This window comes from Syngnathus floridae, chromosome 3 (genome assembly GCF_059516105.1).
Source record: "Syngnathus floridae isolate MCC-2025c chromosome 3, RoL_Sflo_1.0, whole genome shotgun sequence".
Taxonomy (NCBI): Eukaryota; Metazoa; Chordata; class Actinopteri; order Syngnathiformes; family Syngnathidae; genus Syngnathus; species Syngnathus floridae.
Window position 1 is genome coordinate 21,658,341 of NC_142415.1, and position 12,553 is coordinate 21,670,893.

Genomic DNA, 12,553 nt, shown 5'->3' on the forward strand with positions numbered 1-12,553 from the left:
AAAATACATTACATTTACGCAAAGTGAAAATCCATAAATAGCCTTTTTCCCCCCTTAAATAAAAACAATTACTTATATTGAGTCAAGAAATGTTGTCTTCTATAGCCTATCAAAAGCTAGCCAGATAATCAGTAAAGTAACTAAGTTACTCTTTGGAGGTAACTGTGACAACATGATGGCATGAAGGTGAGCGTGAATGCTGGTCTGTCTCCAAAATGTCTCTTCCATGTTGAGACCAGTTATAAATCCCAGAATAAGAGCACTGATGTTCTGGTAAGAAAGTGTGGCCGCCTGTAAATAAAAAATAAATAAAAAATAAATCCCCCATGCTGACTAAATGAAGGCGGTGGTTTTCCATTTTACCAATGAGCACTCCCCCATCGGCCGGCGCACAGCAAAACTCATGATTGTGTCATTTCCACAAATCTCCTTATGTTGTTTTTGAGTGGAGAGCAATACTGCACCGATTCACAGTTGACCTCGCAAGAATCGAGTTTTCCGCAGTGGTGCGGGACTAATCAGCCAGGCTGACCAAGGAGATGGTCCTCAATCCAAGGTCAGGGGGTCGTTTCGGGCGGACCGCTGCTCGGGTTTTTCCTCTTACGAGGATGCTGAGTGTTGATATTCGAGTTTTGTTTTGGTTGCTAGCAGGCATGTCTGATATTTCTCGTTGTCACGGTAGACTGTCAACAAACTCCAAAGAACATTCTGCAAAATGATGCATGGACACATCGTTGTCATCCAGAAAGCTCGGAGCTTTGCATTCATCGATTGCAGTCATCTATAATCGTAAATTTACAAAGCCCGATGTTTCGACGGCTGAGCTTTCTCCAAGTTTTTGAAAAGTTCCTACATCGTCGACTGAGAACAGAGACGCAAATACAGCTCATTAGGAATCTTCAAACACACTCTGAGGTACATTGCGCATCCACAACAAAGCTCAAAAAATTTACTGATACCAAAATAAAACTTGACATGCTATTTGCATTTACTTGCTCAGCCCGTCACTCAGCGTTAATTATCAGACGATGACACAAAGAATGACACCAATTAATCGTTCACATCCTGCTTTATCAAATATTTATAGTATGTGTCATTGGTAAGATTTCAAACGGTTCTATCCCCGACACGTTTTTTGTGTCTCTTATTTAATTTTTCATTAATTATTTGTATCATTATTATTTTATTAATGTAATTCTTTTCATTTCATTTGAATTGTTTTTGGCACTACACGGTGTGCAATGAAATTGGGTTACCGTCCCACGTTGTGATTGGCCTGTTGTAGAAGCTGAATGTGTTTGTCCTTCAACTCAGCGTATGTCCTGGTGGTCCTGCCAGACGGTAGAGGTCCTTCAGGGAGGTGAGAGGATGGCCATTGATTTGATGTTGGCTGTTCATGACACTTTGGAGTTCCCTCCCTGTGTGGCATGGTGGTGCTGGCAGTGCATCAAGATGCTCTCAACGGAGCGACGCTAAAAGACAGTCAGCGGCGGAGAGTCCTTAGACAGGCTTGGTGTACCGCTGTGGAGGTGTCTGATGCGTGTGCCCGTTACACCAGTACACGCTATGTCAATGAGGAAGTTTTCTCTAATTTGTTCGCTACCATTGACAGCTATTGACGTCAAATATCCATTTGAACTGGGCTGGCGGTGGATGAGTTAAGTACAGCTTTATTGGTGGCATTCAATTCATTCTTTTTTGCCTTTTAGGATTGTATTTGCCATTGACATTGGTTAACATATTTTGGAAAAGTTTGATATGTTGGACCTTAGTTTCTGTTGTCATGTCATTACTCACAATTGTTGCTATGCCGATTGTGTGTTATTATATTTTATTCATTCACGACGAGTCTAGTCATTGAAAAGGGGCTTATACGTATGTGTTCTGGAACAAATATCAATTGTGTGTGTGCGTTGGTCTGTGTGTGCTTTCTGTGTCACACTCTGCCAGCTTCAATTATCACACTGCATAATTGTTGAGTGAGATTAATTTCAGTGTAAATAAAAATAAAGAGGGTGACAAAGAGAGGTCAGTGAAGAAGGGGAATGCAAATTGCCCGGGTAAATCCCTCCACTGTGCATCAAGAAGACACACAAAGCAACGACAAAATCTTTAAATGTCAATTCACAGCAGCAAACAACAACAAAAATAGCAAGAGAAAATGATGCTTGTATCACCTGTTCTTCATTCCTATTTTGCAGGATGATGCAACAGTATTTGGAGACATCAAACTAAACTGCTATGTGTGACGTTCATGCTAACAGATAACGGCACGCTATCGACATAAAGGTTATCAAATGAGTCATCATCCCAGTAGGATGAGAACTCGTTTTTTTTATTAACCTCTGCGCAGTAACTGGCACGTTAGATGAGGTCTTATCCTTCTAAATTGCTACATTGATACACACAAACCTTCCTACCCACACACACTCACATTGACACAAAGGGGTGGAAGCATCAGACACACACAAGCCCTATCGTGTCTTATTTTTAGCTATTCTCCAGTTGTGACCTACATCACTGCATGAATAAAGCAGTAGAGATGTGAGAATGAGCAGGGGGAGGCAGACGTATCCTACCGAGTAAAAAAAAAAAATCCTTCCTGTTTGCAATGACAGTTCCATTTCTGTCAGCAGCCCGCAAAAAGCGGAGCAAACATTGGATACGATAAAATATTTTACAGAATATGTTACTATGGCTAACTATGGTAGAGAAGTGAACTAAATTCCCAAATATTAGTGACCACACCCAAAAAAATAGGTGAGGTTTGAAACAACCGCAATGCGAGCCCGATGTCAAATGACCGTTCTTTAAAAACTATTTTCTGTGACCTCCCACATTTGATCCGTGCTTCACAGAACTAAAAGAACATTCTTTCTTTCTTCCCAGATATTGATGAATGTGCAGCCCAGATGCACTACTGTCAGTCCAACACGGTGTGTGTCAACCTACCCGGCAGCCATCGCTGTGACTGTTTGCCAGGCTTCACCTGGGTGGACCAATACTCATGCACAGGTAGGTTTACAGATTATTTTGATCGTATGATTATGTTGGAATGTAGACTAGAATTATTAACTTTGTTTAAACCTTTTACCTTTCCTTGACTCTGAACAGTTTAACCATTCAGTTGTTGAAACTTTCCAAATGGTGTAGAAACATTCTTGCTTAGTTAGTCATCGAAAATGCTCCACTAGTTTCTGTTTCCACGACCTTGTAAAACAATGAGCTGTGAACCCTCCGCACTGATTAACCAGTTGCTGAGGTGACCACCAAACATGTCCAATCTCACCCCCACCCTGCTTTCTCTCAATAAATACCCTCTTGTAAGAATCCAAAGTCAGACCTCATTCGATCATCGCTGTACGCACAGGGACGAATGACTCTCCGCTTGCAAGTGCTTAAAAAGGGCATACTGTCTCCCGTGCGGTTCTTGCAAAAATAAGTTTTCCAGAACCGACTCACTCTTGCACGTCATGCCCTCCCTATGTTGTGTGTGGATAAAAAGAAAAGCAAGTCCGACATTTTCTATCACTTCTCCACCTGCGTGCTAATTGCCTTCAGGTGCTGCAACAGCAGGTAGGAGCTCATAATAATGGCCCGCCAGAAGAAGTGCAAAGCAACCACCAGGGCTACCTTCACAAAGGCGAGGGACAGCCTGTGGTGTCATTCAGAGGTGGTGCTGAAAATTGGCGGCTCTTGCCAGAATAATGTCGTATCATGCTTCGGCAAGTGCGATGATGAATTATTTGTTATCTGAAATTGAAGCCTGCGGAAAAATGAAAGGAATTGATTTTCATGAATGTATTCGTTACAGGCTGCCTGAGCCCGTATGGCTATATGGAAGTAATTGCGGTCATTCAGCTTGTCCACACTTGTTATGCAATCTAAATGTATCGTGACTTCTCAACAAAATGGAGAATGAGCAACAAATAGTGTTTTATTTTGTCCTCATGTAATACAGAGGATGACTTGTTTTTAGGTCATCGTGTCAGTTTAGAGCGGGTTGTTTGTACAATCTTCTTCATTATCGCTTTTTTTTCGTTGTTTTTTTTTTTTCCCCCCTTTTAGTGTACTTTAATTAGCTCGGACTTGGCAGACACGCAGGGACAAGCATCCGTGGACAATCAATCTATTTTACAGCTTGTAAAGTGTCTTGAGCTGCTGACTCGGAGCAGCAAAAACACTCAACATGTGCTCCTCAAGATAAATCCTCTTGCGTGCACTCGACGTTTTCATATGTGCGACATGGAAATAAAAAGCTCCAGTAATTGCTCCAATTCTATACACTTACCATCAAAAGCATTGCAATCGTGCTTATGACACAAGAGATCAATATCTTTAATTTGGAGGGATTTATATCAGAGAAAGTTGAACAATGGTGTGGACTAAAAAGATGTATACAAAAAATCATAAAAGTATAAAAAGTAAAAATAACAATAATATATATAAATATAAAAAATAATAATAAATGAAATAATAAATAAAATATGTATTATTTATATATATATATATATATATAAAACATACACTTATATACCCCTCTGTTCAGAAATAATTTTCCTTTATATTAAAAAAAACTGCATAGTTCCTCTGAGATATAAAATGCCATTGGACATTATCTCGTGCTCTTTCTCTTTTATCATCTGCCTTGCTTTGGGGGCTGTCCTTTGTGCTGACAGTGCCCCGTAAACAATAGGAAGCTGCAGTAATTGTGGTTCCACTTGATTTCACCTCCATGGAAGCAGGCAGGCAGCTCGGGGGAAACAGGGAATGGACAGAGAAATCAACGCAGTGTCGGGGAATGCGAGCTTCTGCACATTGTTTGTCAAAATGCCACAAAGCTGCGGTCACACAAATTAATATCACTCACAGGGCATTGTTTCTTCATTCGGACTTTATCTCAAGTTATTCGGATCAACAATTTAACGTTAGTTAATACAGGCCTAATTTGCCCTGCATCGAGAGAGAGGGGAGCTGCTTGGGCACTGGTCCCCCCTGAAATATGCTTTGGGTTTTTAAAACAAATATATATATATATATTTTCAAATTAATCCAACTGCTTTGATGCCTTGGCCACCCCACGGATCCCCAAGGAAAAAAATTCTAGCTCCGCCAGTGCGGGGAAATACCCCCCCATTTGATTCCATATTTGATTCAGTCAATCCACAGTTGCACATTTCCACTCGGTGATTAGTTGTTTATACAAAGTGAAATAGTGTGGTTGTATTTTAGAACTGTAACAATAAATAATGAATTGTGTTTGGAATATACAGCTTCGGCCAATTGGCATAAGTGGCAACGATGAATGGTGTTTACACTCAGTTTTATGATTCAGTGCAGGCAGAACACAAATGATTTCCCCGTGGAAGGTCATTATGAGCCCTAACTTCACGTGGATAACAGCTATGTGCCATCTGTGATCGAGGAAAATGTCCAGCTCCCGCGCTGGACTGTATCTTATGATAGATTTTGCAGTCGTGTTCCGCTTTACGCAAATGCCGAGTTTAATATTTACTCATAACACTGACGCAATGGGATTCCATTGTTGTCTGATTGAAACAAAATGACTTAACTGCTTTGGGAAATATTTTTTATTACTGAGAAAAACATTGTAAACTCACAGTAATGATTAAATGTCTTATATACAGTATAAGCTAACAACAAACTGATGAATAACTAGCTTTGAAATCAGAGACGAGTGAAAACTGTTCAAATATTTTAAAAAGATGAATGTAGTCATAAAAATAGCAATTTTTCTATTTTTTAAAAGTCAAGACAATTTGGAATTTTCGTATTGACTCATGAAATCAATGCAAAATTTGTCTTCGCCGGCCACATAAAATGATGTGACGGGCCGTATCTGTCCCCCGGGCCTTGACTTTGACACCTATGTTATATCATATGATAATAAGGAGCTGCTATTCATTTTGGTCATGCCTTGCATATTGTTTGACATTCCGACACTGGAAGCCTCCCCCCGCAGACACATTGGTTTAATGAAAATTTAATCAAATCCAATTCCAATGATACATATAATGAATGTTGAGCTCAGGTGCGACAAGCGCGGTAACCTTGGCAACCCTCCCTGTATACGTTAGCTTTTCGAAGATGAAGGTCACGTTGTAAGGCTGGCAAAGGAGCAGTCATTTTAATAAAGCCATCAAACTTGATTTGAGCAGGAGTCATGTAAGTTTTCATCAATTCATAATTGTCTCTGTAGAGGCCAGTGTTTATATTTAGCCTCCTCATAAAGATTTGATGCAAAAATTCTTTTCCACTTACTCAAAGGCCGTCCACAGTGATTTCTGTCTGCGTGTCACACCGCTGTGCGGAAAGCTTGATGTTGCGCTCTCTGGAGAGGCATTGATTCCATTTCCCCCGGGTGAATACACAGAGACGTCAAGAATATAATGCACTGTGCATGTTTACTGACAGGGCACATTAATGAAACACGCTTTTCATTAATGTACAAAACAGCTAAAGCATCTCAGACGTGGCCCTGAGCTTTGCAAATTTGTAGGGTAGCAAATTAAAGATTGTAAATGATTTGTTTGGGCTCCCCGAGATTATAATAAGGGAACGGAAACAACAACATATCTTCATTTGCAACAGAAGGAAAAAAACAAAACAAAAATGTTGCATTTTAAGAGTTCTAGAGAATTACAGCACACTTAACAGCTAATGCAACTTTCTGGTTGAAATCGCTCTGTATCTATTTTTTTATGCAAATGAGACACATCACACGGACATTTTAAAAGAAGAGCAGCTGACTAAAAATGTGTAACTGTACACTTGGTAGGACATGCAAATACAGAAAACATAAATGTGACATATTAAACTTGCAAGTCAAGGCATCACTGTGTAAGCCTTCAGGGAACACTTTAAAGTATCAGCTCATTCCTGAACACAGCCAGCTTTCCATGCAAAGCAGCTGTGCGAGGTGGAATTCATTGACTGCTGGGTCTGCAGAAAATTGCCACTTTAACATGGAGATTGTTATTACGCATTTACTGGACTAATTTCATGGAAATCCATGCTCCCTCAGCTAAATACTGCGACAACCAATCAATATTGTTTCCCCCTGTGACCCCGGACGCAGCTCAGCTCTCGTCACATCAAGGTGAGCACCAAGGCCGAGCTAGAAAATACATCAAATGTAATAAGAATACAATCGGGGGCCGGTGAAGGAATCTGAGCATAGTAAACTATGAGTGAAGTTGTCTTAAAACAAGACGCGGAAACACAATGCCTCCCCCCCCCCCCCCCCCCCTTTTTTTTTTTATCTCAGCATAGGGAGCATTCATCGGGAAGACAAAAGCTAAATTATTTCAGCTAGCTGCTGCGGGGCGTTCAGCTTGCCACTCATTAATTAAGGAAAATGTATTAGTCATGACTTCCAAAGCTGCATATTCATGAGGAGTGTGCGCCCCAAGGAGAGGGATGGCTGCCTCAGGAGAAAAGAACATGTTCAGTATTTAAAGACTTTGTTCGGATATAAGGAAATATTCTCCCACCGTCTCGTATAATAATCTGAAAGTGTTCCATATTCAAATTGAAAATCAGATGTTAGAAAATTAATCTGATAAATTCAAGCATTAACACTCGAATGAACGAGTAACATATTTAGACTTAAATGGCGTTATTACAATTTGTCATGCTATCTTAATTATGCAATTAAGGATATGAATAATTACGCAATTTTTTTTGCCCTATTCTGCATATTACTTCTACATCGTGCCGGCCCCCAGGTCGTTCCCACAACAGCTTCATCAGATTGTCTCATTAGTGGAACACGTTCATGTGTAACGTGTACATGGACTGCAGCAAAGATGGAATCGCTCCAGCGGCTGGAGCTGACAGAAATTGTTGACTTTTGCTTTCAAATAAACTCTCAATGGGAGGACACCGCTCGTACTCAGTATTGCAAACGCTAAATCGACAAACCCGTTATCTCGTCAGCATAAATCGTAACAACACAACGGGTGGATACGATGCTTAGATGATCAAATGAATGAAGGACGACTTTCTTTTTAAGGTGTAAAAAGTCAGGCAGCTTGACTAAAAGGATGTCATATTGCCGTGTTAGAGCCTCTTAATTCTACTTCAAGGATTCTCTTTTTACCAAAGAGAGATGAATCTTCCGACATATTTAGGATCCCCCGGCTAGTTCAGTTAGCCAACTGTTGCTGCTGTAATGCTTCTCACATGAGCTATATGTCTCTTCCAGAACATGATGAGTGTGCCAGTCGTCAGAACTCGTGCGATGAGAATGCGATCTGCACCAATACCGTTCGAGGACATCTGTGTAGCTGCAAGCCGGGCTACGTTGGGAATGGCACCATCTGCAGAGGTAAGTTCCTCCCTTCTGTCATGTCAACCAATTAGGAGTGATCGGGTGTCTTGTAGTAACATCTCTGGCCTTCTGCTTATCACCTTACCAGGTCACAGAATTTTTTCCCCATTGGTGAAACTTGATTTTTCTGGCATCCCGTGAACTTATCGTAGGTTCATCATCTTTCCCTGATTCAATTGAGCGTAAAACTGCCTACACCGGAGCCACTAAACTGAAAAATACACTGTTTTCTTTTTTAGTGCACTAAAGTTGGGTCCTTGTCAAATCAAACATGGAATCTCTTGAGAAATAACATTTCTAGTACAAGAGAGACATTATTTTATGACAGCGAGCGTAGATAACCTGGATAGTGTTATGTTCTGCTATCACTTTTTATTCTAGAGCAAAATATGTACTGATATAAAAATGATCCAAATACTGCAGTTAAATGTGTTTGTAAATAAGATGTGAATGGCTTGATATACATTTTTACAAGGCGATTATAACATGCAGGAAAAAAGACGAGTCTCCAAAGGAGACCTTGGAAAGCGAATTCTAATTGACATGGTAGATATGGGGCTAAAACTCATTTCACACATACTGTCACATAATGGGATATATATTTAAATGTCTATGCTGGGAGAATTACACTCGTCATAAAAGGTTTCACTAAAACAGAGTAAGCCAGTTCATTCACATTAAAATCACAATTAAAAAATCACATTGAAGAATAAAAAAGCACTCACGAGGCTTTAAAGGGATTTTGACAGTCTTTATATGTGCTGTGTTTAACTACCAAATCGGGCAATAACAAGCTCACAAGGAGCCTTTCGTGGAATTTTATCACGTTGCACTTAGTTGTCATCCAAAGATGAAAGTCTCATTAATTAGGGTGCGATTCCACAAAATGCGTTCCATCATGGGACAGTCAGCGGTTGTGATGAATCACCAGCTGTTAATCTTACTGTGCTTCTTAAACACAGCTGAGATTATACTGTGTACTCAGTCGATCAGTGTTTTTATATTTTTTTGGGATGAGCTCATGATAGCAAATGACAAAACGTACTCGACTGAAGCCCCGCTGTGTCCAGGGGTGTCAAACTCGTTTTTGTCGCAGGCCGCATCGTAGTCGTAGTTTCCTTCGGAGGGCCATTATGACTGTCAACGCCTTATATGTAATATATATACAGTATCGTCTACACAACAAACTGATGAAGAATTATTTTTGAAATCTAGCAAAAACGTCAAATATTTTAAAAAGAGGTATGGTCCTAAAAATTCCTAGCAATTTTTTTAAAAGTAAATACAAGGGCCACATAAAAGGATGTGGCGGGCCGTATCTGGCCCCCGGGCCTTGGGTTTGACAACTACAGCCTACGCTGATGTCACAAAGGCATTAAGATGGGTAGCAGGCACAACGCAAGTCTTGGGACAGATCAATGCAATTTATAAAATGCTTCTCATACATTTTCTCCTGCTGGAAAGTCTCCAAGCTCATATATTAACATGGAGGCAATATACAGTCTGAATCTATCGCTAACAGCGCATTTTTCATGCTGGGACTCATTGGCAAAGTGTAAATGACGGAGCGGAAGATTAAAAAGATGAATATATGGAATTACTGTCGAGAATATGAAATATGGCGATTTACTCATGCGTGCCAGTGACAAACACTATTTGGAGTATAATGTGGATGAGTGGATATAAAAATTACCCACTTTGGGTCAAAAAAGCTCTGACCTGCTATTTGGGTCAACTTGACCCGACAGTGTGAGTCAATTTTTCTTGTCGGTTCATTTCCGAACTGAGTTGTTTTTGGCCCGACTGTTTTCCGAGTGTACTTAATGATAATGTCCCTAAAACTTCCAATGACTTCCTGTCCTATTCCGGCCAATTAGTATTATTCAAGAAAGGAGTTGGAGGAAGTGCCCCCCCCCCCCCCCCCCCTCGCTCCCCCTGAGATCTCATTACTGTGTGAATGTGACGATGTTGGCCAATCGACCTGTGCCTCCCATTTCATCCCGCTCATACATCACTGCATCCCCCGTAGGACGGAGGGAATTAGTCTGAGTGCGACTGCTGCTCCTCTGTCTGTCGCCGTTAATATTAATAGGAGCAAGAATCGTGTTTAGCCAGCCTTGAGCAACGTGTCCACGGCCAGGTGTCAGAGCCAAAAATGTGTCATTAGAGGAGCCAGTTGAAAGCTGTGCAGGTGTTGCACGTCATTCTTTTTAGAACCTTGGGAAAAAAAAAAAACTTTCCTTTGTTGCTACCTAATTGGATTGCTAAGGAGCAAGATATTTGGCAAGAATAATTTCGTCATTGACTCATTTTTTTTTGTATTTTGGGGAAGAACATGGGCTGCTCTATGTTTTTTTTCTTTGCTAAGTGGTTTTTTGTTGTGGATTTTTTTCCGAACTCAAACTGTGCCCCTTCATTACAGGAGCATAGTTTGGGACTTTTTTTTCTTTCGCCTTCCCTTTCCATGTTTTTTTTTTTAATCTAACAAAATATGTCTCCCCTTGTTGACCAATGTTTTTTTCAAACATGGTGCTCATCGATGGAAAACATTTGACAGCGATTGACTGTATCTGGCTTAGCTGGAATTGAGACAAAATGAGAGGTTAGGACTCTACATCTTTCTTTTTTCTTTTTTTTGTCGTGGCTCTCTCTCAAGGTTTCGCCTTTGTGTCAATTGGCATTTTATTGAGTCACAAGACGATAAATAGGCCACAAAGCAAACAATTATAGATCGGCATTGTCTCAGCGTCAGCCTAATGATCGTCCGCCTATCGTATAGCTCGTGTCGTTTGTTGAATAAGCCAGCTAATCGTGTTCATGGCCCATTTCATCTCCAAGAGGTGCTCTATACAGACCAAAGCGCTTGAGTAGCATCAGGAGACAAAAGCGTGATCCTTTTCTTTTCGCATCCTCCTACAAGGGCTAATCACAGAGGAACCATGTTTGACAAAAGATTTGTGAATTCTCAAGGGAGGATGTTTGCTTTTGGAAGAAGGTGGCAGGAGATAAGTACGAAGGAGGGAGTTGATGGCTGGAGCCTTGATTTCCCTTACAAGTGTGAAGGATTTAATTTGATGTTTACATAATGGTTGTTCCCCCTCGACTCATTTGAATACAATGTGCCGCAGCTTCTCGGCTGTGCCAGAGGGCAGTTGCGTCTTATTTTAATTGCGCCAAGCGGTGATTAATTGTGGACGCAAAAGAAGAAAGTACATGTTTTACACTTTCTGGCAATTAGCATACGAGGCAATTATTTTTTTTGCCAGTGCTTCGCTGTGATGACAATTTTCGCTTGAGGAGCACACATTTAAACTTGGTCTGCCATTAAATGTCTCTCTTTATATTCTTAACCTCTCTCAATGGGGATTTCTTACCTGTCAACTGTTTTTTTTCCCTCAACTTATCATTGTCTGTCACTCTCACTGCCTGATCCATCGTTCATCGTGACCATGTGCTGTCTTTTGGTATGACAGAGAAGCTTTTTCTTGAGAGAAATAATGAACGCCGTCCACACTACGAATTTCCCTTTCCTATTTGCCGACATAGCCAAGCTGACACCATGTAGGAACATGCTTGGATTAGCTGAGCACTGCTACAGAAACGCAAACAATCCAATGAGACTGTGAAAGGAAACGTACTGTATTTTCCGGACTATAAGTCGATCTGGAATATAAGTCGCATCAGCCATAAAATGCATAATAAAGAAGAAAAAGACATATATAGTAAGTTGCGCTGGAGTGTAAGCCACATTTTTGGGGAAATGTATTTGATAAAATCCAAAACGTATAATATAGCTAGAATAGAGGCAACAACAGGCTGAATAATTGATCGAAATCGTCATCACTTTTAAACAACTCCGCTAACTCCGGAGGTAGAAGATGCGGCGCTTCGTCTTCTTTGTGGCTTATGTCAGACTCATCGTCAGTTGCAGTTCCAATTATTCCATAGGCCTAGAGCGCCGTCTTGCAGTTTAGAGTGAAAATGACATAATAATGTGTTAAGTCGCTCCTGAGTATAAGTCGCACCCCCGGCCGGCCAAACTAAGAAAAAACTGCGACCTGTATATACGGTAAACAAACAAGTCAACACAATCTCCTGACCGATCAAATGCATCTCGGGGTTTGTGCATCCCTCCTCCAGAACCTGGCAGCATGTGCCATGTGTAATTCCCACACGACATCATGCATCTCAGCAGTAAAC

At 40.7% G+C, this 12,553-nt stretch overlaps 1 protein-coding gene across 1 annotated transcript in view; it reads left to right on the forward strand.

Moving 5' to 3' along the window:
- LOC148401119 (protein kinase C-binding protein NELL1-like) overlaps nucleotides 1-12,553 on the forward strand; it is a 93,456-nt gene that overhangs the window by 65,688 nt on the left and 15,215 nt on the right. Inside the window, exons 14-15 of the mRNA XM_088371589.1 lie at nucleotides 2,890-3,015; nucleotides 8,228-8,350. Coding sequence (XP_088227715.1) covers nucleotides 2,890-3,015; nucleotides 8,228-8,350 — 249 coding nt within the window. The remainder of the gene's footprint in view (nucleotides 1-2,889; nucleotides 3,016-8,227; nucleotides 8,351-12,553) is intronic.